We start from the raw sequence: 24,885 nt of genomic DNA on the forward strand, positions 1-24,885 counted from the left end.
CACTTCAGTGATGGAGTCATGCAATTATTCTACTGGGGTGAAGACAGTTTAATTACAGCATCACTGCAATAACAGTATCCATCCAAAAAAAAAAAAAACATCAAATAAAATTTTAATTATTTCTAAATAAGAAATTCGTGATAAAACAGTTTTCCAATTAACCACTACATAACAGTAGTGTCTAGTTCTTATTTGGTAGGAAATGTCCACCAGTGCTGTAACGTTTTCAAAAATAATAGTAAAAGAAAAAAAGCATTTTGATGAAAAACTAAACCAGCGTGACCTACTGTACAAGTTTGTTTAGGCTGCTTTTGCAGCAGTGCTCTTTATAAAGTCTCCAGGGTGTGATAGTAATAAATCATCTGTGAATGAAACCTTTTACACGTTTAAAATCACTTTGTCTGCCATAGGCAAGAAATCTGTTCCTATAAATACACCGTTTAATTATGTGTTCGCATTGCAACTGCTGCTCTGCCAGAAGTGTAGGTAGAGCAAAGTCAACCTATACATTATACATATCCTCATATTTGAACATTCAATATCAATATATTTTCCACATATTGTGAATATAACGCTGAGTCCTGCCTGACAGCACATTCCCATGAGTGTGCAGAGAGGGAGAAACACGCAAACACCGTGACGAGACAAGAGCACGGGCAGTGTGATGTTACTTCACCTCTAGATGGCACTATTGCACAACCTACAACCTTCTGCATCGTTTCACTGGAATGGATGACAAGTACAGTGCAAAAACAATAACAGGAACAAACTGAGTCCGATATGATATACATATTTATGCCAAAAAAAAATGCCCGTTTGATCTTGTGTTTCCATGTAGGAACAGGGAAAAATGTCTATATTGTGTTGTCTGGTTCACCTCGGCAGAGTTCTATGGCTTTGGCAGGAGGGTTGAGAGGAAACAGAAAGGGCCTTTACCGCCTGCACCTGGCATGTTTGTGATGAAGCAGCTGCCTCTACTCCTGCTGAGCCTCCTCCCTGTACCTCTGAACCCGAGTGAGCAGAGAGCACCGACGGTCATGCACACACACAGATACTGTACACTTCAACAGACACTGGAGATACAAATGATGGGCCATTTGCTAAACCTGCAGCACACACTGCTTTCTATGTGAAAGAACCATTCTGTGAGAAAAACTCTACTGCTCATTTGATCTATGACCTCTGAAAAACAGTTCATGATTTCCATTACTATTCAATTATAAAAAAAAAAAAAGTACATTCCCTGGGTTATACAGCACTGATATGCAAAGCTTAATTGTATATCTGTAACTCTAGAACTGCAGTATTTATAGTTTTCTTAGTTTAATATTTCAATTTCATATTCTTCTTCTAAGTATAAAATCCCTTTTGTTATATTTGTCTCGTTAATTTAACTGAAATACACTGAAAATTGCTCACAAATTAAGGTTTATGTGTCAATACAAATGCAGGTTTTATTGCTGGGAGCTTCCCGTGATGCACTGACTATTTCTTCTTCCATGACACTAATGTTTTGTCTTTGCTTCATCATTTATGTACTGTACTGTATCCCCAGTTTTCCAGCGAGGGCTGCGTACATTTTGATTGCATTAACGTTTTTATCCAGCCTTTATGTGCAAGCTTGAGCTGCAAAATTCAAATGTAGTTACTGACAGGCCAAAGTGCAACAGGGAAGAGATTAAATGGGATCAAAGGGAGTGGCATTATAAATTCCTTCCTTCCTGAGATTCAAATCCTCCAATCAAAACGGTGCCAGCAATGCAAAGACAGATTTCTTTAAAAGATTGGACACAATAACAAAGTCAGTCGTTTATTTATTAAAGCACTGTTAATAATTTTAGTTGCTGCTATTTCAAATAAATGTTTGGTACAACAAATTTCTCCGTGTTCTGTCTCAGGCTTTATTCGGGCCCTGGTACTAGAGCTATGGTCTGTTCTTGAGTGCAGCAGTGACGACATCAGAGTGGTCCGTCCCAAACCAACTCCCATTGACCCCACAGATAGGAGTTGCATTAAGGTATTGTATGTATGTGCGTGCGTGTGTGTGTGTGAGAGAGGGAGAAGGAGAAACTTCCTGGAGCCCACAGTGCCCCAATTTTTAGATATCTACATAATAGTACAGACACAGATCTCTTAGAAGTTTTGCTTTTCCATCATGTTTTTAGCTCACTGGTTACAAAGGTGTTTAAATTGATTAAAATTAAATTGATTCCAATTATTATTAACCCAGGACTCAGAATAGTGGTCCATGTGTTGCTGTGATACCAGCAGCCATGTAGAAAATTCACTTGTGAATATTCATATTTAAGAAACTGGCAATAGTGATTTTGTTAACAAGAAAGGCTTTTTGCTGATTGGTTTATGGGTGTCTGGGCAAATAAGCCTTACTTTCATAAGACTGCATTTTTAGTTATGTTTTTGGCAGAATTTCTCTCAGGAAAGCTTCAACAAGCTCCAGCGTGAGCCTGTCTGTGTGTGTCTGATGCTTGGCCTCTGACAGCAGCCAAGTCATCTCTCTCAGAGAGACTAGCCAAGTGAATACGGACAGCCAGTGATGTGTAAACTGTGTCCTGCCACAGGCGACTTTAAAGTCTGCCTTATCAGTGGGTTATACATATATGCTGAGGTCAAAGGAAAACTAAATATACACACACCAGCACTTTGGTGAATTAACTCGAGTCTTTGCTTTAATCTGTGCTAAGTACAGTAGGAGGTTTGGTAGTACATATGAAGATAAGTTCACACATGCACAGAAACATCAGAAGACACATGAAAGTATAGATATTTCTATTTTAGAAAAAAAAATCCATCGTATCTTGTTTTTTTCTTTACGTTTCTTTGAAGCTGTTTAATATAATCTAAGTTGTAGCTCGTTTGTGCAAGTGTCTCTCTTTTTTTCCTTTGATGCTTTTGATGATATGTTTTCCCTGTTCTACCAGACCCAGTGAAAAATGCAGGGAGCTTTCCTGTAGTTTAATATTCTTCAGGCTGCAATAGGTTTCTGCTCAACCACTCTGCTCAGAATATATGTCTTATTCAGTTTTGAGAGTGTGGTAAACCATGTTTTACCTTTGCAATCATAAATTCTTTTTACATTTTGTTTTGCTTTGAATACTACAGATATTATTTGTCATATTATCGGTAGTGTTTGTAGTTGAATAGTGTTATATTATTATTATGTGTTAGGATTTGATCAATCCATGACGTGCACAAATGCATTCACAATGGTCTTTAAAAGCAAATACATTTTTTCTCTCTAACAGCTGCTGTATTTACTTTCCTCTTCAGTCCTTCCTGTACTTGGTCAACCTCCTCTCCTCTTCCCAGTCGGTGTGGCAACTGCTGGGCCGACAGTCTTTGGCCAACAAAAGCGAATACACCCTGAGGGAGATGCCAACCTCCATACCTGTAAGTGTTTTTCTTCTTCTTCTTTTCCACACACTGCAGTTTTTTTTTGTCATCCATCTGAGGGCATGTTTGCACTTTTTATTTGGCCTCCAAACACCACCCACCCATTTGTTTTACTTCAAACGCATTCAAATAAACCCTCTCACACTGAGACTGATATACGTTCTCCACCTTACCCATTGTAAATTTCCACACAGTTTTCGTTTTGCACCCTATCCGGTGCATTCTTGTTCAAAGCCTCTCATTTTACTCCACAGGATTTGATTGACAGACTGATTGCCGTGAATTCGGATGGGAAGATTCATTCTCTCTTCCACTACGAAGAGAGTCACACATTCGGCCTAAGGTGGGATTCATTATTTTTTTCATATTACTTAACATCAGTGGGGAAGTAGACGATATCAGATTATCACCTGGTGACTGCACACACACTTCAGCCTCTGGCAATAGGAGACTGGCATGGTGACGTAATCGGCCTTAAAATGCGGCCTTTAAGGCTGCAGACCCTGAATTGGGATACAGCCTCTGAATCGCTGCATCTTGTAGCTGTGTCGTCTTAAATTGGTCATGTGATTTTGACGCGCCGGCGCGTCCGGCAACCCCAGAGGTTTAACTTAATATTTAAGTGTCTCTTGGTTTTAGACTAGTTGTTTAGTCTAATTTGATGTTTTAAACCAGAAAAGGAAGAAGAGGGCTTAGAATTACAGGTAAGAACCTCAGTGGTATGTGATAAACTGTAAATGTAAAGCTTACAGGTCAGTCCTCATGTTTTTAAATCAGATTTTGAGTCTGTACATGGCACATTATGCTTTTGCATGTTGTGAAATGTGCTGCAAAACAAACTGAGGTAAACTAACTGGTTTACTGTGATGGATTTAAAGTGTGTGTGACTGGTGCGCAGTGGCTGTGGTGCTCACGGTCAGAGTTCAGTCACAAAGAGGGTAACAGAGATGAATTTAAAGTTAAGGTGATGGTGCTTAGATTCATTCACAGACTGAAACCTTCACACCAACTTTATCCTGTGTCTCTTAGTTTTAGACTAGTTGTTTAGTCTATTTTGATGTTTTAAACCATATCACAGGGTTTTTACTCCACCATTTACGGGGTTTTAACAAGCAAACAAAAGACAGATCGTGATGTTTGAAAATGTTTTGGAAATATTCTTTAAAGATTAGATGTAAAATACGCAGAGGATAAATTCAATTGGTTTATTAGTTTATTACATAAGTTGAAAAAAAGTTAAACAAGTAAATAAAGAAACAACATAAAAGAAAAGTAAACAAAACAAATCGGTAAATAAAGGAAAATGGTAATAAGAAGGGAAAAAAAAAGAAAAGAGAAAACCCCAACAATCCCCTCTGAGCAAGCACTAGGCGACAGTGGGGAAGAAAAACTGCCTTTAAACGGGCAGAAACTTCCGGCAGAACCAGGCTCACGAGGGGCAGTCAACTGCCGGGACTGGTTGGGGTGAAAAAAGATGAAGGAGAGAGGGAAGAAGTGTTAGGAGAGAAGGGGAGAGGAGAGGTGAAAATTAAGATGGAACAGAGGTGGAGGGAGACGAGGTGACGTCAGCAGTAGAAAAAATAGAAAAAGTAGAAAAAGCAGGAGTGTCCCTCCTCCAGAAGAAGCGGAAACGTTTTTTCTTCTTTTCCATGAGCTTTTCCACGACCACTTTTTTCTCTAGGATGAGGGTTCTCAACTGATCGGTTGTTTCTTCAACTTCCTTCTCAAGTTTCTGGCATCTTTGCTCCATTTCTTTTAATAGATTGCACTTGTCTGTATTTTGCTGTTGTTTTTCCTTGTGCATCTTTTCTAACTGCTCATTTCTTCTTGTGATTTCTTGAAGCTTACGCTGCAGGTCTTCATTTATTTTCTCTTGTTGCTGCTTTTGTGCAAGCATTTCAGCGTTTTCACACTTCAAGTTGTCTGAGTTCAACAACATCTCATTAATGACCTCTGAGTGTTTTTTCGCCATTTCATTGATCCTACGCTGCATCTTTGAACGTCGTTTTTCCAATACTTCTCCTTCCAGTTCAGGTGTTCTGTCCTTCATTGTATTAATTTGTTCAGTTGTAGATTTCTTCTCTCCAAGTCCTGGAGAATACGTTTTTTTTCTTTTTCCTGTTGCTCTTTCTCTTGAAGAAGCTCTTTATTTTTGCACTCTGTTTCATCCAGCCTGACTGGATTTGGATTTATTGAAGAAGGACCACCAAAATCTTTGTTCTATTTGGTGTACATGTTAAGAGTTGCTGGACTAACAGTTGGTTTGATTTGCTTCAGAGAATCCTCAAAGTCTTTCATCTTAATGTTGCGCACCTCAGCAGCAGCTATAACACGGACTTGTTCTGGTGCCAACTCTCTTATTGGGCCAAGTGCAGCATCTTTGGCTAATGCTGTCAAATCGCTCCCTGAATATCCTTCAGTCACTTTTGCAAGACAGGACAGTTCGTCTTGGCTCAGTGGACTCCCGTGCGTTCCCAAAAGATTTTTCAGCAGCGTAAATCTTGTCTTCTCATCGGGTAAGGTCACATATACTCTTTTTGCAAAGCGCCTTAATATTGCTTCATCGAGCTCCTGGGGCCTGTTCGTTGCTCCCATTACAAGTACTCTGTCATCCTTTCCTGACTGCAACCCGTCAAACTCAATGAGGAACTCAGTTTTTAAACGGCGAGAGGCGTCGTGCTCCCCCTCCCTCCTTTGACAGAGCAAGCCGTCCACTTCATCGATGAAGATTACTGAGGGCTGTCTCTCTCTTGCAACTGCAAAGAGTGCTCGTACGAGCTTCTCGCCTTCTCCCACATATTTGGAGGTCAAACTAGCAGCACTGATGTTGAAGAATGTTGCATTAGACTCTGCAGCAACTGCTTTGGCGAGCATGGTCTTCCCATTTCCTGGTGGGCCAAATAAAAGCAAGCCACGTGCAGGAGCTCTCAGACCAGTAAAGAGATCAGGTCTTAAGGCAGGAAGGATGACAATTTCTTGAAGTGCTTGCTTTGCCAGATCCTGCCCTGCGATGTCATCAAATGACACAGTCGCTCCACTGTATACAATTTCATTTGTAATTAAGCTGACCAGTTTACTGTCCACATTCTTTTTCATATCCCTCTTCGGGGGCTGTTTCACAGCTGCCGGTCTTCCATTCTGAGTTTTTCCCACCCGAGCGGTTTTCTTTGCATCAGTTATTCTTAATGGAGGTCTTACAGAAGTGGAGGGTCTGATGGTGGTGGAAACACCTGCGGGTTGACTTTTAGGAACTGACTTTGGCTTACTTGCAATTGTTTTGGTCGACATTTCTCTTGCGCGACTTCCCCCCTGTTCACAGTCATAACACGGTAAACTAGTCATAAACGAAAACGTTTAGGCTATTTATCGCATTTAAAGGTCTTTCTTTGGGACAACGTCACAGAACACAGAAACGTCACAGGGCTTTGGAGCGTGATGTTACAGAGGTTTACAAATACTTTCAAATATAGCTCTGGTCGAACGTTTGAAGGCTGCGAACAAACTGACTAAAACTTGCTGCTCCTGACCCCTATTTATAGAAAAACTTCAAAGGCTCAAAGGCATGTGCTTGTGACATCATCACATGTCCTTGTGACATCATCACATGTCCTTGTGACATCATCACTCTTCATGAATCAGATTGTCACATGACATTTTAGAATGGGGATGTTTTTTTTTAAACCGTTTTCAAATTTAACCCTCTGTGGTCCAGGGTATAATTGGCCGTTCTTGACTATTTTTGATTTTACCTCTATATTTCACCTTTAAAATATGTTTTTCTTGCCTTATTTGGCACCATTATTTTCAGCACAACCTCAAATATCTGAAATTTGAGTTATTGTTTTCATTTTGGTATACTATATTAGCACAGTTGATCTAAATTAATAACACAATAAATTGTGTGTGCATCTCCTGTTTTGTCATGGTTGTATGTCCCGGTTCGTGACAGGCTGCATGAGCTCATCTGGTGGGAGTGTAGTACTGTAGTATTTCAGGCATAAAAACGTGGTTTTCACAGACCTTGTCACAGGGTCTGAGTCTAAGATTCAAATTGTAAACACACAAACACTCAGGCTTGCTGCAAACCTTAGCTGATCCCCCGTGGGCTTAATTTACTGCCATTGTTTACGCACCATTGTAATTGCTTCTCTAGTTTGGCATTACACTTTAATTATGGAATGTAATTATATTTTGTCTATTTTTAGTTGTGGCATTGTGTTGTAATTAATGAAGGGCCTGCACACTCCAATATCAATTTACAATTTAAATTCTCCACAGCATGTTTAACTACATTATGTTGTGCCTTTCCAGAATCCCAGATTTACTTACACATCTCCCTTTATGATACATTAGTACTACATTTGACCTAAACCTTTTCCATCCTTTTTCCAAACTCTCATTCATTTTTTACCTGATAACCAAAAACTGTGATAGTGAAAGGCTGAAATATTTCTAGGGGTATGAGATTTCTGTGTGTTTTCTGTAGGTGAGCAGCTGCGAGAAGTTTGGCTACGGGGTGATGGTGACACAGGTGGCAGCAACTGCTCCGGGAGTTGTGGCTCTGCACAGTTCAGGTACTATTGCAGTTATTTGGACACAACAAACACTTGTCAGCTGTGATGCTTAAGGCTTATATTATAAGTTGTTGTTGTTGTTTTTGTGTTGTCGGTATAAAGGAGACTTAAGGCAGCTTAGGGAGAAATGTATTTGTCAAACCGTTTTTGTTTGGGTAAGAAAGAGTAAGAAGAGGCGTTCTTTTTTGATAAATGGATTCACATATCAGTTGTATACTGATACTAGGTTTATCCATATGCAAAAGGCTCCAGGAAATACCGTACTCTTGTCAAAAGAGGTCAAAAAATGAAGCTAGTGAACAAATATTTTAATCCTGCATTCTTTCTATTGGCTAGAAGGGGCGACTCAACTGGTTATGGGAAAAGAAGTCTGATTACTTATCAGCCCTTCGCTTATAACAGCACCGCTGCGTTCTGAAACCTATTCTCTCCTATGACTTTACCCACGCAAGAACAGTTCCCTGCTGTGTTGAGCAGCGCTGGCTGTGGAGCACTCATGTGTTCCATGATGTGACATATGTTTGTGCCATCGATAAAAAGGCAGACTGACAGAAAGAAGGATGACCTCAAAAAGTGATATAGTCCAGACAGAGCTTACAAATGATGGGCCATTTGCTAAACCTGCAGCACACACTGCTTTCTATGTGAAAGAACCATTCTGTGAGAAAAACTCTACTGCTCATTTGATCTATGACCTCTGAAAAACAGTTCATGATTTCCATTACTATTCAATTATATAAAAAAAGTACATTCCCTGGGTTATACAGCACTGATATGCAAAGCTTAATTGTATATCTGTAACTCTAGAACTGCAGTATTTATAGTTTTCTTAGTTTAATATTTCAATTTCATATTCTTCTTCTAAGTATAAAATCCCTTTTGTTATATTTGTCTCGTTAATTTAACTGAAATACACTGAAAATTGCTCACAAATTAAGGTTTATGTGTCAATACAAATGCAGGTTTTATTGCTGGGAGCTTCCCGTGATGCACTGACTATTTCTTCTTCCATGACACTAATGTTTTGTCTTTGCTTCATCATTTATGTACTGTACTGTATCCCCAGTTTTCCAGCGAGGGCTGCGTACATTTTGATTGCATTAACGTTTTTATCCAGCCTTTATGTGCAAGCTTGAGCTGCAAAATTCAAATGTAGTTACTGACAGGCCAAAGTGCAACAGGGAAGAGATTAAATGGGATCAAAGGGAGTGGCATTATAAATTCCTTCCTTCCTGAGATTCAAATCCTCCAATCAAAACGGTGCCAGCAATGCAAAGACAGATTTCTTTAAAAGATTGCACACAATAACAAAGTCAGTCGTTTATTTATTAAAGCACTGTTAATAATTTTAGTTGCTGCTATTTCAAATAAATGTTTGGTACAACAAATTTCTCCGTGTTCTGTCTCAGGCTTTATTCGGGCCCTGGTACTAGAGCTATGGTCTGTTCTTGAGTGCAGCAGTGACGACATCAGAGTGGTCCGTCCCAAACCAACTCCCATTGACCCCACAGATAGGAGTTGCATTAAGGTATTGTATGTATGTGCGTGCGTGTGTGTGTGAGAGAGAGGGAGAAGGAGAAACTTCCTGGAGCCCACAATGCCCCAATTTTTAGATATCTACATAATAGTACAGACACAGATCTCTTAGAAGTTTTGCTTTTCCATCATGTTTTTAGCTCACTGGTTACAAAGGTGTTTAAATTGATTAAAATTAAATTGATTCCAATTATTATTAACCCAGGACTCAGAATAGTGGTCCATGTGTTGCTGTGATACCAGCAGCCATGTAGAAAATTCACTTGTGAATATTCATATTTAAGAAACTGGCAATAGTGATTTTGTTAACAAGAAAGGCTTTTTGCTGATTGGTTTATGGGTGTCTGGGCAAATAAGCCTTACTTTCATAAGACTGCATTTTTAGTTATGTTTTTGGCAGAATTTCTCTCAGGAAAGCTTCAACAAGCTCCAGCGTGAGCCTGTCTGTGTGTGTCTGATGCTTGGCCTCTGACAGCAGCCAAGTCATCTCTCTCAGAGAGACTAGCCAAGTGAATACGGACAGCCAGTGATGTGTAAACTGTGTCCTGCCACAGGCGACTTTAAAGTCTGCCTTATCAGTGGGTTATACATATATGCTGAGGTCAAAGGAAAACTAAATATACACACACCAGCACTTTGGTGAATTAACTCGAGTCTTTGCTTTAATCTGTGCTAAGTACAGTAGGAGGTTTGGTAGTACATATGAAGATAAGTTCACACATGCACAGAAACATCAGAAGACACATGAAAGTATAGATATTTCTATTTTAGAAAAAAAAATCCATCGTATCTTGTTTTTTTCTTTACGTTTCTTTGAAGCTGTTTAATATAATCTAAGTTGTAGCTCGTTTGTGCAAGTGTCTCTCTTTTTTTCCTTTGATGCTTTTGATGATATGTTTTCCCTGTTCTACCAGACCCAGTGAAAAATGCAGGGAGCTTTCCTGTAGTTTAATATTCTTCAGGCTGCAATAGGTTTCTGCTCAACCACTCTGCTCAGAATATATGTCTTATTCAGTTTTGAGAGTGTGGTAAACCATGTTTTATCTTTGCAATCATAAATTCTTTTTACATTTTGTTTTGCTTTGAATACTACAGATATTATTTGTCATATTATCGGTAGTGTTTGTAGTTGAATAGTGTTATATTATTATTATGTGTTAGGATTTGATCAATCCATGACGTGCACAAATGCATTCACAATGGTCTTTAAAAGCAAATACATTTTTTCTCTCTAACAGCTGCTGTATTTACTTTCCTCTTCAGTCCTTCCTGTACTTGGTCAACCTCCTCTCCTCTTCCCAGTCGGTGTGGCAACTGCTGGGCCGACAGTCTTTGGCCAACAAAAGCGAATACACCCTGAGGGAGATGCCAACCTCCATACCTGTAAGTGTTTTTCTTCTTCTTCTTTTCCACACACTGCAGTTTTTTTTTGTCATCCATCTGAGGGCATGTTTGCACTTTTTATTTGGCCTCCAAACACCACCCACCCATTTGTTTTACTTCAAACGCATTCAAATAAACCCTCTCACACTGAGACTGATATACGTTCTCCACCTTACCCATTGTAAATTTCCACACAGTTTTCGTTTTGCACCCTATCCGGTGCATTCTTGTTCAAAGCCTCTCATTTTACTCCACAGGATTTGATTGACAGACTGATTGCCGTGAATTCGGATGGGAAGATTCATTCTCTCTTCCACTACGAAGAGAGTCACACATTCGGCCTAAGGTGGGATTCATTATTTTTTTCATATTACTTAACATCAGTGGGGAAGTAGACGATATCAGATTATCACCTGGTGACTGCACACACACTTCAGCCTCTGGCAATAGGAGACTGGCATGGTGACGTAATCGGCCTTAAAATGCGGCCTTTAAGGCTGCAGACCCTGAATTGGGATACAGCCTCTGAATCGCTGCATCTTGTAGCTGTGTCGTCTTAAATTGGTCATGTGATTTTGACGCGCCGGCGCGTCCGGCAACCCCAGAGGTTTAACTTAATATTTAAGTGTCTCTTGGTTTTAGACTAGTTGTTTAGTCTAATTTGATGTTTTAAACCAGAAAAGGAAGAAGAGGGCTTAGAATTACAGGTAAGAACTGCTCAGTGGTATGTGATAAACTGTAAATGTAAAGCTTACAGGTCAGTCCTCATGTTTTTAAATCAGATTTTGAGTCTGTACATGGCACATTATGCTTTTGCATGTTGTGAAATGTGCTGCAAAACAAACTGAGGTAAACTAACTGGTTTACTGTGATGGATTTAAAGTGTGTGTGACTGGTGCGCAGTGGCTGTGGTGCTCACGGTCAGAGTTCAGTCACAAAGAGGGTAACAGAGATGAATTTAAAGTTAAGGTGATGGTGCTTAGATTCATTCACAGACTGAAACCTTCACACCAACTTTATCCTGTGTCTCTTAGTTTTAGACTAGTTGTTTAGTCTATTTTGATGTTTTAAACCATATCACAGGGTTTTTACTTCACCATTTACGGGGTTTTAACAAGCAAACAAAAGACAGATCGTGATGTTTGAAAATGTTTTGGAAATATTCTTTAAAGATTAGATGTAAAATACGCAGAGGATAAATTCAATTGGTTTATTAGTTTATTACATAAGTTGAAAAAAAGTTAAACAAGTAAATAAAGAAACAACGTAAAAGAAAAGTAAACAAAACAAATCGGTAAATAAAGGAAAATGGTAATAAGAAGGGGAAAAAAAAGAAAAGAGAAAACCCCAACAATCCCCTCTGAGCAAGCACTAGGCGACAGTGGGGAAGAAAAACTGCCTTTAAACGGGCAGAAACTTCCGGCAGAACCAGGCTCACGAGGGGCAGTCAACTGCCGGGACTGGTTGGGGTGAAAAAAGATGAAGGAGAGAGGGAAGAAGTGTTAGGAGAGAAGGGGAGAGGAGAGGTGAAAATTAAGATGGAACAGAGGTGGAGGGAGACGAGGTGACGTCAGCAGTAGAAAAAATAGAAAGAGTAGAAAAAGCAGGAGTGTCCCTCCTCCAGAAGAAGCGGAAACGTTTTTTCTTCTTTTCCATGAGCTTTTCCACGACCACTTTTTTCTCTAGGATGAGGGTTCTCAACTGATCGGTTGTTTCTTCAACTTCCTTCTCAAGTTTCTGGCATCTTTGCTCCATTTCTTTTAATAGATTGCACTTGTCTGTATTTTGCTGTTGTTTTTCCTTGTGCATCTTTTCTAACTGCTCATTTCTTCTTGTGATTTCTTGAAGCTTACGCTGCAGGTCTTCATTTATTTTCTCTTGTTGCTGCTTTTGTGCAAGCATTTCAGCGTTTTCACACTTCAAGTTGTCTGAGTTCAACAACATCTCATTAATGACCTCTGAGTGTTTTTTCGCCATTTCATTGATCCTACGCTGCATCTTTGAACGTCGTTTTTCCAATACTTCTCCTTCCAGTTCAGGTGTTCTGTCCTTCATTGTATTAATTTGTTCAGTTGTAGATTTCTTCTCTCCAAGTCCTGGAGAATACTTTTTTTTTCTTTTTCCTGTTGCTCTTTCTCTTGAAGAAGCTCTTTATTTTTGCACTCTGTTTCATCCAGCCTGACTGGATTTGGATTTATTGAAGAAGGACCACCAAAATCTTTGTTCTATTTGGTGTACATGTTAAGAGTTGCTGGACTAACAGTTGGTTTGATTTGCTTCAGAGAATCCTCAAAGTCTTTTATCTTAATGTTGCGCACCTCAGCAGCAGCTATAACACGGACTTGTTCTGGTGCCAACTCTCTTATTGGGCCAAGTGCAGCATCTTTGGCTAATGCTGTCAAATCGCTCCCTGAATATCCTTCAGTCACTTTTGCAAGACAGGACAGTTCGTCTTGGCTCAGTGGACTCCCGTGCGTTCCCAAAAGATTTTTCAGCAGCGTAAATCTTGTCTTCTCATCGGGTAAGGTCACATATACTCTTTTTGCAAAGCGCCTTAATATTGCTTCATCGAGCTCCTGGGGCCTGTTCGTTGCTCCCATTACAAGTACTCTGTCATCCTTTCCTGACTGCAACCCGTCAAACTCAATGAGGAACTCAGTTTTTAAACGGCGAGAGGCGTCGTGCTCCCCCTCCCTCCTTTGACAGAGCAAGCCGTCCACTTCATCGATGAAGATTACTGAGGGCTGTCTCTCTCTTGCAACTGCAAAGAGTGCTCGTACGAGCTTCTCGCCTTCTCCCACATATTTGGAGGTCAAACTAGCAGCACTGATGTTGAAGAATGTTGCATTAGACTCTGCAGCAACTGCTTTGGCGAGCATGGTCTTCCCATTTCCTGGTGGGCCAAATAAAAGCAAGCCACGTGCAGGAGCTCTCAGACCAGTAAAGAGATCAGGTCTTAAGGCAGGAAGGATGACAATTTCTTGAAGTGCTTGCTTTGCCAGATCCTGCCCTGCGATGTCATCAAATGACACAGTCGCTCCACTGTATACAATTTCATTTGTAATTAAGCTGACCAGTTTACTGTCCACATTCTTTTTCATATCCCTCTTCGGGGGCTGTTTCACAGCTGCCGGTCTTCCATTCTGAGTTTTTCCCACCCGAGCGGTTTTCTTTGCATCAGTTATTCTTAATGGAGGTCTTACAGAAGTGGAGGGTCTGATGGTGGTGGAAACACCTGCGGGTTGACTTTTAGGAACTGACTTTGGCTTACTTGCAATTGTTTTGGTCGACATTTCTCTTGCGCGACTTCCCCCCTGTTCACAGTCATAACACGGTAAACTAGTCATAAACGAAAACGTTTAGGCTATTTATCGCATTTAAAGGTCTTTCTTTGGGACAACGTCACAGAACACAGAAACGTCACAGGGCTTTGGAGCGTGATGTTACAGAGGTTTACAAATACTTTCAAATATAGCTCTGGTCGAACGTTTGAAGGCTGCGAACAAACTGACTAAAACTTGCTGCTCCTGACCCCTATTTATAGAAAAACTTCAAAGGCTCAAAGGCATGTGCTTGTGACATCATCACATGTCCTTGTGACATCATCACATGTCCTTGTGACATCATCACTCTTCATGAATCAGATTGTCACATGACATTTTAGAATGGGGATGTTTTTTTTTAAACCGTTTTCAAATTTAACCCTCTGTGGTCCAGGGTATAATTGGCCGTTCTTGACTATTTTTGATTTTACCTCTATATTTCACCTTTAAAATATGTTTTTCTTGCCTTATTTGGCACCATTATTTTCAGCACAACCTCAAATATCTGAAATTTGAGTTATTGTTTTCATTTTGGTATACTATATTAGCACAGTTGATCTAAATTAATAACACAATAAATTGTGTGTGCATCTCCTGTTTTGTCATGGTTGTATGTCCCGGTTCGTGACAGGCTGCATGAGCTCATCTGGTGGGAGTGTAGTACTGTAGTATTTCAGGCATAAAAACGTGGTTTTCACAGACCTTGTCACAGGGTCTGAGTCTAAGATTCAAATTGTAAACACACAAACACTCAGGCTTGCTGCAAACCTTAGCTGATCCCCCGTGGGCTTAATTTACTGCCATTGTTTACGCACCATTGTAATTGCTTCTCTAGTTTGGCATTACACTTTAATTATGGAATGTAATTATATTTTGTCTATTTTTAGTTGTGGCATTGTGTTGTAATTAATGAAGGGCCTGCACACTCCAATATCAATTTACAATTTAAATTCTCCACAGCATGTTTAACTACATTATGTTGTGCCTTTCCAGAATCCCAGATTTACTTACACATCTCCCTTTATGATACATTAGTACTACATTTGACCTAAACCTTTTCCATCCTTTTTCCAAACTCTCATTCATTTTTTACCTGATAACCAAAAACTGTGATAGTGAAAGGCTGAAATATTTCTAGGGGTATGAGATTTCTGTGTGTTTTCTGTAGGTGAGCAGCTGCGAGAAGTTTGGCTACGGGGTGATGGTGACACAGGTGGCAGCAACTGCTCCGGGAGTTGTGGCTCTGCACAGTTCAGGTACTATTGCAGTTATTTGGACACAACAAACACTTGTCAGCTGTGATGCTTAAGGCTTATATTATAAGTTGTTGTTGTTGTTTTTGTGTTGTCGGTATAAAGGAGACTTAAGGCAGCTTAGGGAGAAATGTATTTGTCAAACCGTTTTTGTTTGGGTAAGAAAGAGTAAGAAGAGGCGTTCTTTTTTGATAAATGGATTCACATATCAGTTGTATACTGATACTAGGTTTATCCATATGCAAAAGGCTCCAGGAAATACCGTACTCTTGTCAAAAGAGGTCAAAAAATGAAGCTAGTGAACAAATATTTTAATCCTGCATTCTTTCTATTGGCTAGAAGGGGCGACTCAACTGGTTATGGGAAAAGAAGTCTGATTACTTATCAGCCCTTCGCTTATAACAGCACCGCTGCGTTCTGAAACCTATTCTCTCCTATGACTTTACCCACGCAAGAACAGTTCCCTGCTGTGTTGAGCAGCGCTGGCTGTGGAGCACTCATGTGTTCCATGATGTGACATATGTTTGTGCCATCGATAAAAAGGCAGACTGACAGAAAGAAGGATGACCTCAAAAAGTGATATAGTCCAGACAGAGCTTACAAATGATGGGCCATTTGCTAAACCTGCAGCACACACTGCTTTCTATTAAATACTGCACGTGCAAAGTATGTATAATATGTGCTTGTCCAATAGATATGCTGTCTTAGCAGCTATTTACAATGTTACATAAGAAACAAATGTGGGATCCAACCACCATGCTACTAAAGAGACACTGTGCGTTTCCCCTCCAAAGCAAACCCTCCACTTCAGTGATGGAGTCATGCAATTATTCTACTGGGGTGAAGACAGTTTAATTACAGCATCACTGCAATAACAGTATCCATCCAAAAAAAAAAAAAACATCAAATAAAATTTTAATTATTTCTAAATAAGAAATTCGTGATAAAACAGTTTTCCAATTAACCACTACATAACAGTAGTGTCTAGTTCTTATTTGGTAGGAAATGTCCACCAGTGCTGTAACGTTTTCAAAAATAATAGTAAAAGAAAAAAAGCATTTTGATGAAAAACTAAACCAGCGTGACCTACTGTACAAGTTTGTTTAGGCTGCTTTTGCAGCAGTGCTCTTTATAAAGTCTCCAGGGTGTGATAGTAATAAATCATCTGTGAATGAAACCTTTTACACGTTTAAAATCACTTTGTCTGCCATAGGCAAGAAATCTGTTCCTATAAATACACCGTTTAATTATGTGTTCGCATTGCAACTGCTGCTCTGCCAGAAGTGTAGGTAGAGCAAAGTCAACCTATACATTATACATATCCTCATATTTGAACATTCAATATCAATATATTTTCCACATATTGTGAATATAACGCTGAGTCCTGCCTGACAGCACATTCCCATGAGTGTGCAGAGAGGGAGAAACACGCAAACACCGTGACGAGACAAGAGCACGGGCAGTGTGATGTTACTTCACCTCTAGATGGCACTATTGCACAACCTACAACCTTCTGCATCGTTTCACTGGAATGGATGACAAGTACAGTGCAAAAACAATAACAGGAACAAACTGAGTCCGATATGATATACATATTTATGCCAAAAAAAAATGCCCGTTTGATCTTGTGTTTCCATGTAGGAACAGGGAAAAATGTCTATATTGTGTTGTCTGGTTCACCTCGGCAGAGTTCTATGGCTTTGGCAGGAGGGTTGAGAGGAAACAGAAAGGGCCTTTACCGCCTGCACCTGGCATGTTTGTGATGAAGCAGCTGCCTCTACTCCTGCTGAGCCTCCTCCCTGTACCTCTGAACCCGAGTGAGCAGAGAGCACCGACGGTCATGCACACACACAGATACTGTACACTTCAACAGACACTGGAGATACAAATGATGGGCCATTTGCTAAACCTGCAGCACACACTGCTTTCTATGTGAAAGAACCATTCTGTGAGAAAAACTCTACTGCTCATTTGATCTATGACCTCTGAAAAACAGTTCATGATTTCCATTACTATTCAATTATAAAAAAAAAAAAGTACATTCCCTGGGTTATACAGCACTGATATGCAAAGCTTAATTGTATATCTGTAACTCTAGAACTGCAGTATTTATAGTTTTCTTAGTTTAATATTTCAATTTCATATTCTTCTTCTAAGTATAAAATCCCTTTTGTTATATTTGTCTCATTAATTTAACTGAAATACACTGAAAATTGCTCACAAATTAAGGTTTATGTGTCAATACAAATGCAGGTTTTATTGCTGGGAGCTTCCCGTGATGCACTGACTATTTCTTCTTCCATGACACTAATGTTTTGTCTTTGCTTCATCATTTATGTACTGTACTGTATCCCCAGTTTTCCAGCGAGGGCTGCGTACATTTTGATTGCATTAACGTTTTTATCCAGCCTTTATGTGCAAGCTTGAGCTGCAAAATTCAAATGTAGTTACTGACAGGCCAAAGTGCAACAGGGAAGAGATTAAATGGGATCAAAGGGAGTGGCATTATAAATTCCTTCCTTCCTGAGATTCAAATCCTCCAATCAAAACGGTGCCAGCAATGCAAAGACAGATTTCTTTAAAAGATTGGACACAATAACAAAGTCAGTCGTTTATTTATTAAAGCACTGTTAATAATTTTAGTTGCTGCTATTTCAAATAAATGTTTGGTACAACAAATTTCTCCGTGTTCTGTCTCAGGCTTTATTCGGGCCCTGGTACTAGAGCTATGGTCTGTTCTTGAGTGCAGCAGTGACGACATCAGAGTGGTCCGTCCCAAACCAACTCCCATTGACCCCACAGATAGGAGTTGCATTAAGGTATTGTATGTATGTGCGTGCGTGTGTGTGTGAGAGAGAGGGAGAAGGAGAAACTTCCTGGAGCCCACAATGCCCCAATTTTTAGATATCTACATAATAGTACAGACACAGATCTCTTAGAAGTTTTGCTTTTCCATCATGTTTTTAGCTCACTGGTTACAAAGGTGTTTAAATTGATTAAAATTAAATTGATTCCAATTATTATTAACCCAGGACTCAGAATAGTGGTCCATGTGTTGCTGTGATACCAGCAGCCATGTAGAAAATTCACTTGTGAATATTCATATTTAAGAAACTGGCAATAGTGATTTTGTTAACAAGAAAGGCTTTTTGCTGATTGGTTTATGGGTGTCTGGGCAAATAAGCCTTACTTTCATAAGACTGCATTTTTAGTTATGTTTTTGGCAGAATTTCTCTCAGGAAAGCTTCAACAAGCTCCAGCGTGAGCCTGTCTGTGTGTGTCTGATGCTTGGCCTCTGACAGCAGCCAAGTCATCTCTCTCAGAGAGACTAGCCAAGTGAATACGGACAGCCAGTGATGTGTAAACTGTGTCCTGCCACAGGCGACTTTAAAGTCTGCCTTATCAGTGGGTTATACATATATGCTGAGGTCAAAGGAAAACTAAATATACACACACCAGCACTTTGGTGAATTAACTCGAGTCTTTGCTTTAATCTGTGCTAAGTACAGTAGGAGGTTTGGTAGTACATATGAAGATAAGTTCACACATGCACAGAAACATCAGAAGACACATGAAAGTATAGATATTTCTATTTTAGAAAAAAAAATCCATCGTATCTTGTTTTTTTCTTTACGTTTCTTTGAAGCTGTTTAATATAATCTAAGTTGTAGCTCGTTTGTGCAAGTGTCTCTCTTTTTTTCCTTTGATGCTTTTGATGATATGTTTTCCCTGTTCTACCAGACCCAGTGAAAAATGCAGGGAGCTTTCCTGTAGTTTAATATTCTTCAGGCTGCAATAGGTTTCTGCTCAACCACTCTGCTCAGAATATATGTCTTATTCAGTTTTGAGAGTGTGGTAAACCATGTTTTACCTTTGCAATCATAAATTCTTTTTACATTTTGTTTTGCTTTGAATACTACAGATATTATTTGTCATATTATCGGTAGTGTTTGTAGTTGAATAGTGTTATATTATTATTATGTGTTAGGATTTGATCAATCCATGACGTGCACAAATGCATTCACAATGGTCTTTAAAAGCAAATACATTTTTTCTCTCTAACAGCTGCTGTATTTACTTTCCTCTTCAGTCCTTCCTGTACTTGGTCAACCTCCTCTCCTCTTCCCAGTCGGTGTGGCAACTGCTGGGCCGACAGTCTTTGGCCAACAAAAGCGAATACACCCTGAGGGAGATGCCAACCTCCATACCTGTAAGTGTTTTTCTTCTTCTTCTTTTCCACACACTGCAGGTTTTTTTTGTCATCCATCTGAGGGCATGTTTGCACTTTTTATTTGGCCTCCAAACACCACCCACCCATTTGTTTTACTTCAAACGCATTCAAATAAACCCTCTCACACTGAGACTGATATACGTTCTCCACCTTACCCATTGTAAATTTCCACACAGTTTTCGTTTTGCACCCTATCCGGTGCATTCTTGTTCAAAGCCTCTCATTTTACTCCACAGGATTTGATTGACAGACTGATTGCCGTGAATTCGGATGGGAAGATTCATTCTCTCTTCCACTACGAAGAGAGTCACACATTCGGCCTAAGGTGGGATTCATTTTTTTTTTCATATTACTTAACATCAGTGGGGAAGTAGACGATATCAGATTATCACCTGGTGACTGCACACACACTTCAGCCTCTGGCAATAGGAGACTGGCATGGTGACGTAATCGGCCTTAAAATGCGGCCTTTAAGGCTGCAGACCCTGAATTGGGATACAGCCTCTGAATCGCTGCATCTTGTAGCTGTGTCGTCTTAAATTGGTCATGTGATTTTGACGCGCCGGCGCGTCCGGCAACCCCAGAGGTTTAACTTAATATTTAAGTGTCTCTTGGTTTTAGACTAGTTGTTTAGTCTAATTTGATGTTTTAAACCAGAAAAGGAAGAAGAGGGCTTAGAATTACAGGTAAGAACCTCAGTGGTATGTGATAAACTGTAAATGTAAAGCTTACAGGTCAGTCCTCATGTTTTTAAATCAGATTTTGAGTCTGTACATGGCACATTATGCTTTTGCATGTTGTGAAATGTGCTGCAAAACAAACTGAGGTAAACTAACTGGTTTACTGTGATGGATTTAAAGTGTGTGTGACTGGTGCGCAGTGGCTGTGGTGCTCACGGTCAGAGTTCAGTCACAAAGAGGGTAACAGAGATGAATTTAAAGTTAAGGTGATGGTGCTTAGATTCATTCACAGACTGAAACCTTCACACCAACTTTATCCTGTGTCTCTTAGTTTTAGACTAGTTGTTTAGTCTATTTTGATGTTTTAAACCATATCACAGGGTTTTTACTCCACCATTTACGGGGTTTTAACAAGCAAACAAAAGACAGATCGTGATGTTTGAAAATGTTTTGGAAATATTCTTTAAAGATTAGATGTAAAATACGCAGAGGATAAATTCAATTGGTTTATTAGTTTATTACATAAGTTGAAAAAAAGTTAAACAAGTAAATAAAGAAACAACATAAAAGAAAAGTAAACAAAACAAATCGGTAAATAAAGGAAAATGGTAATAAGAAGGGAAAAAAAAAGAAAAGAGAAAACCCCAACAATCCCCTCTGAGCAAGCACTAGGCGACAGTGGGGAAGAAAAACTGCCTTTAAACGGGCAGAAACTTCCGGCAGAACCAGGCTCACGAGGGGCAGTCAACTGCCGGGACTGGTTGGGGTGAAAAAAGATGAAGGAGAGAGGGAAGAAGTGTTAGGAGAGAAGGGGAGAGGAGAGGTGAAAATTAAGATGGAACAGAGGTGGAGGGAGACGAGGTGACGTCAGCAGTAGAAAAAATAGAAAAAGTAGAAAAAGCAGGAGTGTCCCTCCTCCAGAAGAAGCGGAAACGTTTTTTCTTCTTTTCCATGAGCTTTTCCACGACCACTTTTTTCTCTAGGATGAGGGTTCTCAACTGATCGGTTGTTTCTTCAACTTCCTTCTCAAGTTTCTGGCATCTTTGCTCCATTTCTTTTAATAGATTGCACTTGTCTGTATTTTGCTGTTGTTTTTCCTTGTGCATCTTTTCTAACTGCTCATTTCTTCTTGTGATTTCTTGAAGCTTACGCTGCAGGTCTTCATTTATTTTCTCTTGTTGCTGCTTTTGTGCAAGCATTTCAGCGTTTTCACACTTCAAGTTGTCTGAGTCCTGGAGAATACGTTTTTTTTCTTCTTCCTGTTGCTCTTTCTCTTGAAGAAGCTCTTTTTTTTTGCACTCTGTTTCATCCAGCCTGACTTTCAGCACTTCGTATTTTTTCTTTATGCCTTTGAGTTGGTCCTGCATTTGTGTGACCCCTTCCTTTTTCTGTCCGAGGATTTGTGCAGTTTGTTCCATAGCTTCATCAAGCGTTCCTTGGAGCGCCTGATTCTTTTGCTCCATGTTTTGGAGATCCCTTTGCATCTCCCCAATAGTAGCATTCGCGCGTTGAAGCTGGGCAGACGTTTCTTTTAATTCAGCACTCTTTGTCTTGTTTTCCTTCATCAGGAACAAAATCTTCTGTCGTGCTTCACCAAACTTTCCTTCCCAGGCCTCACTAATAATTTTTGTGTAAGGCTGGCGTTGCTGTTGTTTTTCCAGCTCTTGATTTCGTGCTTCCAATTGTCTGCACTTCTCCTCCAGTTGAAGCTTCTCTTCTTCAATTTGTTTAATTTTTGCATGTAGGTCGGAGTTTTCCTGTAATGTCCTTTGGACTGATGAGGCACCAATGGATCGTGTCATATCAGGCTTCCCTCTTGAAGTGAGTGGCTGGCCAGACCTCGAAGGAGAGGCAGCAAGATTGTTTATTCTTTGTTGGCATTTTCGTGGATACATTTTTAATCCTGTGCACAGTGACTCTGAAGAGGTTTACAAATACTTTCAAATATAGCTCTGGTCGAACGTTTGAAGGCTGCGAACAAACTGACTAAAACTTGCTGCTCCTGACCCCTATTTATAGAAAAGGCTCAAAGGCATGTGCTTGTGACATCATCACATGTCCTTGTGACATCATCACATGTCCTTGTGACATCATCACTCTTCATGAATCAGATTGTCACATGACATTTTAGAATGCGCCCCCTGCCGCCATCACAGTAGGCCAGACAAAGGATACAGCTTCAGCTATGGTGGTACGTGTGTAGTCGGTTGCAATGTTAGATCTCACGATCGTGAAGGCAAGAAACTGGATTAATCTTTTAATCGTTTTCCATCCTGGCGGCAACGTGAGGGATCCCATGTATCCGATATCACCAAACAAAGACGCCAGGCATGGATTGCAGCGGTGAGACGAGCGGATATCGAGTTCCGTGCAATCCCCAGCTTTTTGTTGGTTTGCTCGCGGCATTTTCTCTCCGGTGAGTTCTAAAGTAATTCATATCACTATCCGATTGTTGAGTCTGACGTCACTAGCCGTGTCTGGGCCTAAACTCTGCTGCAGGTCCATATATCAAATGATCACTGTGGCATTACTGAGAGTTAAAACACTGTCTTAAGTCTTTCATCTTTAATAAAATTATCAGCGTTCTGCTCTACCAGGTGTAACAACTGAGTTAAACATCCAGGCATCCATGACAATGGAATTTATGACATATGAGTTAGAAGTTAGCAGCAAGTTAGCTCGCTAGCTTCTATCTAAATACAATATAGCATGTCCTGACTGCGGGGTTTTGGAAACAAATTAAAACGTACAGCTTTCTTATCACTTCCAACATAAATGAAGACAGAAAACTAAACAGCAGTGACAGTGGCTGCAAATTTTACCAGGGTTTTAGTCAAATGCCCCCCTGTGATTTTACCTGCACCCTGCGATTTGATTTTTAGTTATTTTAACAGCAAACTGAAGAAAAGCCTTGACTCCGTTGCTCCACTCACCACCAAAAAGATTAACGTAAAACATGCATCACCCTGGAGAAACGAAGAAGTCAAAAAACTCAAAAGAAATTGCAGGGCAGCAGAAAGGAGATGGAGGAAAAATAAAAATAATATCAACCATCAAATATTTTCCGAGCAATTTAAAATGTACAATAATACATTAAGGAAGTCAAGAAATTCATACTTCGCCAAAATAATCAGTATTAACAAAAATAATCCCAAGGTCCTCTTTTCCACCATAGATCATTTATTTAACCCTGATTTTAACAGCTCCCAAAGAACCCCCACAGACTCGCTCTGTGAGCAGTTTGCAGACCACTTCAGGGGAAAGATCAGCGCCATCAGATCTGATATTTTATCTAATCGCGATATGATTGTAAACACATCTGAGGGCTCGATTGTACCTGAGGAGACACTGGACAGCTTTGTCCTGGTTAATGCTGAGAACTTTCAGAAGGTTTTCTCCACAGTGAGACCCACCACATGTCTTTTAGATCCAATCCCCTCTTCACTCTTTAAAACACTTTATGGATTTTTTGAGGCTGAGCTTTTATACATGATGAATTGCTCTCTTCAGTTGGGTGTCTTCCCTGCTGCCTTTAAAACGGCGGTGGTGAGGCCCCTTCTGAAGAAGAGCAATTTGGATTGTAATGATTTTAATAACTACAGACCTGTATCCAACTTACCATTTTTAAGTAAAGTCTTAGAAAAACTTGTTTTTACTCAGATTACTGATTTTCTCAATGATAGACAGATCCTGGAGATATTCCAGTCTGGATTTAGGGTGAACCACAGCACAGAGACGGCTCTCCTAAAGGTTTTAAATGATCTTAGATGTAACTGGGACGCCCAAAAGCTCTCAGTCCTGGTGCTGCTGGATCTAAGCGCAGCCTTTGATACAGTAGACCACGCTATTCTTTTAAACAGACTAAAACACATGGTGGGCCTCTCTGGTGCTGTACACAACTGGTTCACTTCCTATCTCTCTGACAGATCTTTTATGGTGAGTATGGATACATGCTCCTCTAAGATCCATAAAATGACATGTGGTGTGCCTCAAGGGTCGGTTCTAGGCCCTGTACTTTTTAATTTGTATATGTTGCCTCTCGGCAGTGTCATCAGGAGGCATGGAGTGAACTTCCACAGTTACGCTGATGACACGCAGCTGTACATCTCCGTGTCTCCTGATGACACCAGACCAATGGATGCCCTTTTTAACTGTATCTTGGATATAAGATCTTGGATGGCAGAAAACTTTTTACAGCTTAACCAGGACAAAACTGAAGTTTTAATTGTCGGTCCTGAAGCTCAGAGAGAGAAACTCTTGTCTAAATTAGAGGCATTTTCACTATGTCCTTCGCTACAAGTGAAAAACCTGGGTGTTATTTTTGACTCTGAGCTTGGTTTTATCCCACATGTTAAACATGTAACCAAAATTGGATTTTATCATCTAAAAAATATAGCCAGAGTCCGCCCTATTCTCTCTCGGGCCAACACGGAGATGCTGATGCATGCTTTTATTGCCAGTCGCATTGATTACTGTAATGCCCTGCTCTCTGGT

At 40.0% G+C, this 24,885-nt stretch overlaps 2 protein-coding genes and 1 long non-coding RNA gene across 3 annotated transcripts; all 3 read left to right on the forward strand.

The window, feature by feature from the left end:
* The first annotated feature begins 919 nt into the window (after positions 1 to 919).
* On the forward strand, positions 920 to 7,901 carry LOC146653320 (protein broad-minded-like). Its single transcript, XM_085380591.1, has 5 exons — positions 920 to 1,014; positions 1,899 to 2,017; positions 3,289 to 3,408; positions 3,666 to 3,754; positions 7,898 to 7,901. The coding sequence occupies exons 1-5, from the start codon at positions 951 to 953 to the stop codon at positions 7,899 to 7,901; spliced, it is 396 nt and encodes a 131-aa protein (XP_085236717.1). The 5' UTR covers positions 920 to 950.
* Positions 7,902 to 9,408: 1,507 nt separating this feature from the next.
* Positions 9,409 to 11,251, forward strand: LOC146653321 (uncharacterized). The gene is made up of 3 exons (XR_014907221.1): positions 9,409 to 9,513; positions 10,785 to 10,904; positions 11,162 to 11,251. It is a non-coding gene; the product is annotated as an uncharacterized LOC146653321 (long non-coding RNA).
* Positions 11,252 to 17,202: 5,951 nt separating this feature from the next.
* Positions 17,203 to 20,089, forward strand: LOC146653322 (protein broad-minded-like). The gene is made up of 4 exons (XM_085379920.1): positions 17,203 to 17,297; positions 18,181 to 18,299; positions 19,571 to 19,690; positions 19,948 to 20,089. The coding sequence occupies exons 1-4, from the start codon at positions 17,234 to 17,236 to the stop codon at positions 20,083 to 20,085; spliced, it is 441 nt and encodes a 146-aa protein (XP_085236046.1). The 5' UTR covers positions 17,203 to 17,233; the 3' UTR covers positions 20,086 to 20,089.
* The last annotated feature ends 4,796 nt before the right edge of the window (positions 20,090 to 24,885 follow it).

Source organism: Rhamphochromis longiceps, linkage group LG14, assembly GCF_057381845.1.
Source record: "Rhamphochromis longiceps isolate RC_006_pf linkage group LG14, R_longiceps_female_GT1.1, whole genome shotgun sequence".
Taxonomy (NCBI): domain Eukaryota; kingdom Metazoa; phylum Chordata; class Actinopteri; order Cichliformes; family Cichlidae; genus Rhamphochromis; species Rhamphochromis longiceps.

What these genes read in the sequence shown, in the direction of transcription:
- LOC146653322 (XM_085379920.1), top strand. Translation starts at nt 17,234, where the DNA reads ATGTTTGTGATGAAGCAGCTGCCTCTACTCCTGCTGAGCCTCCTCCCT. An exon ending in CCCTGTACCTCTGAACCCGA is followed by an intron (nt 17,298 to 18,180) that starts GTGAGCAGAGAG and finishes GTTCTGTCTCAG; the next exon opens with GCTTTATTCGGGCCCTGGTA. An exon ending in AGATGCCAACCTCCATACCT is followed by an intron (nt 19,691 to 19,947) that starts GTAAGTGTTTTT and finishes TTTACTCCACAG; the next exon opens with GATTTGATTGACAGACTGAT.
- LOC146653320 (XM_085380591.1), top strand. Translation starts at nt 951, where the DNA reads ATGTTTGTGATGAAGCAGCTGCCTCTACTCCTGCTGAGCCTCCTCCCT. An exon ending in CAGATAGGAGTTGCATTAAG is followed by an intron (nt 2,018 to 3,288) that starts GTATTGTATGTA and finishes TTTCCTCTTCAG; the next exon opens with TCCTTCCTGTACTTGGTCAA. An exon ending in AGATGCCAACCTCCATACCT is followed by an intron (nt 3,409 to 3,665) that starts GTAAGTGTTTTT and finishes TTTACTCCACAG; the next exon opens with GATTTGATTGACAGACTGAT.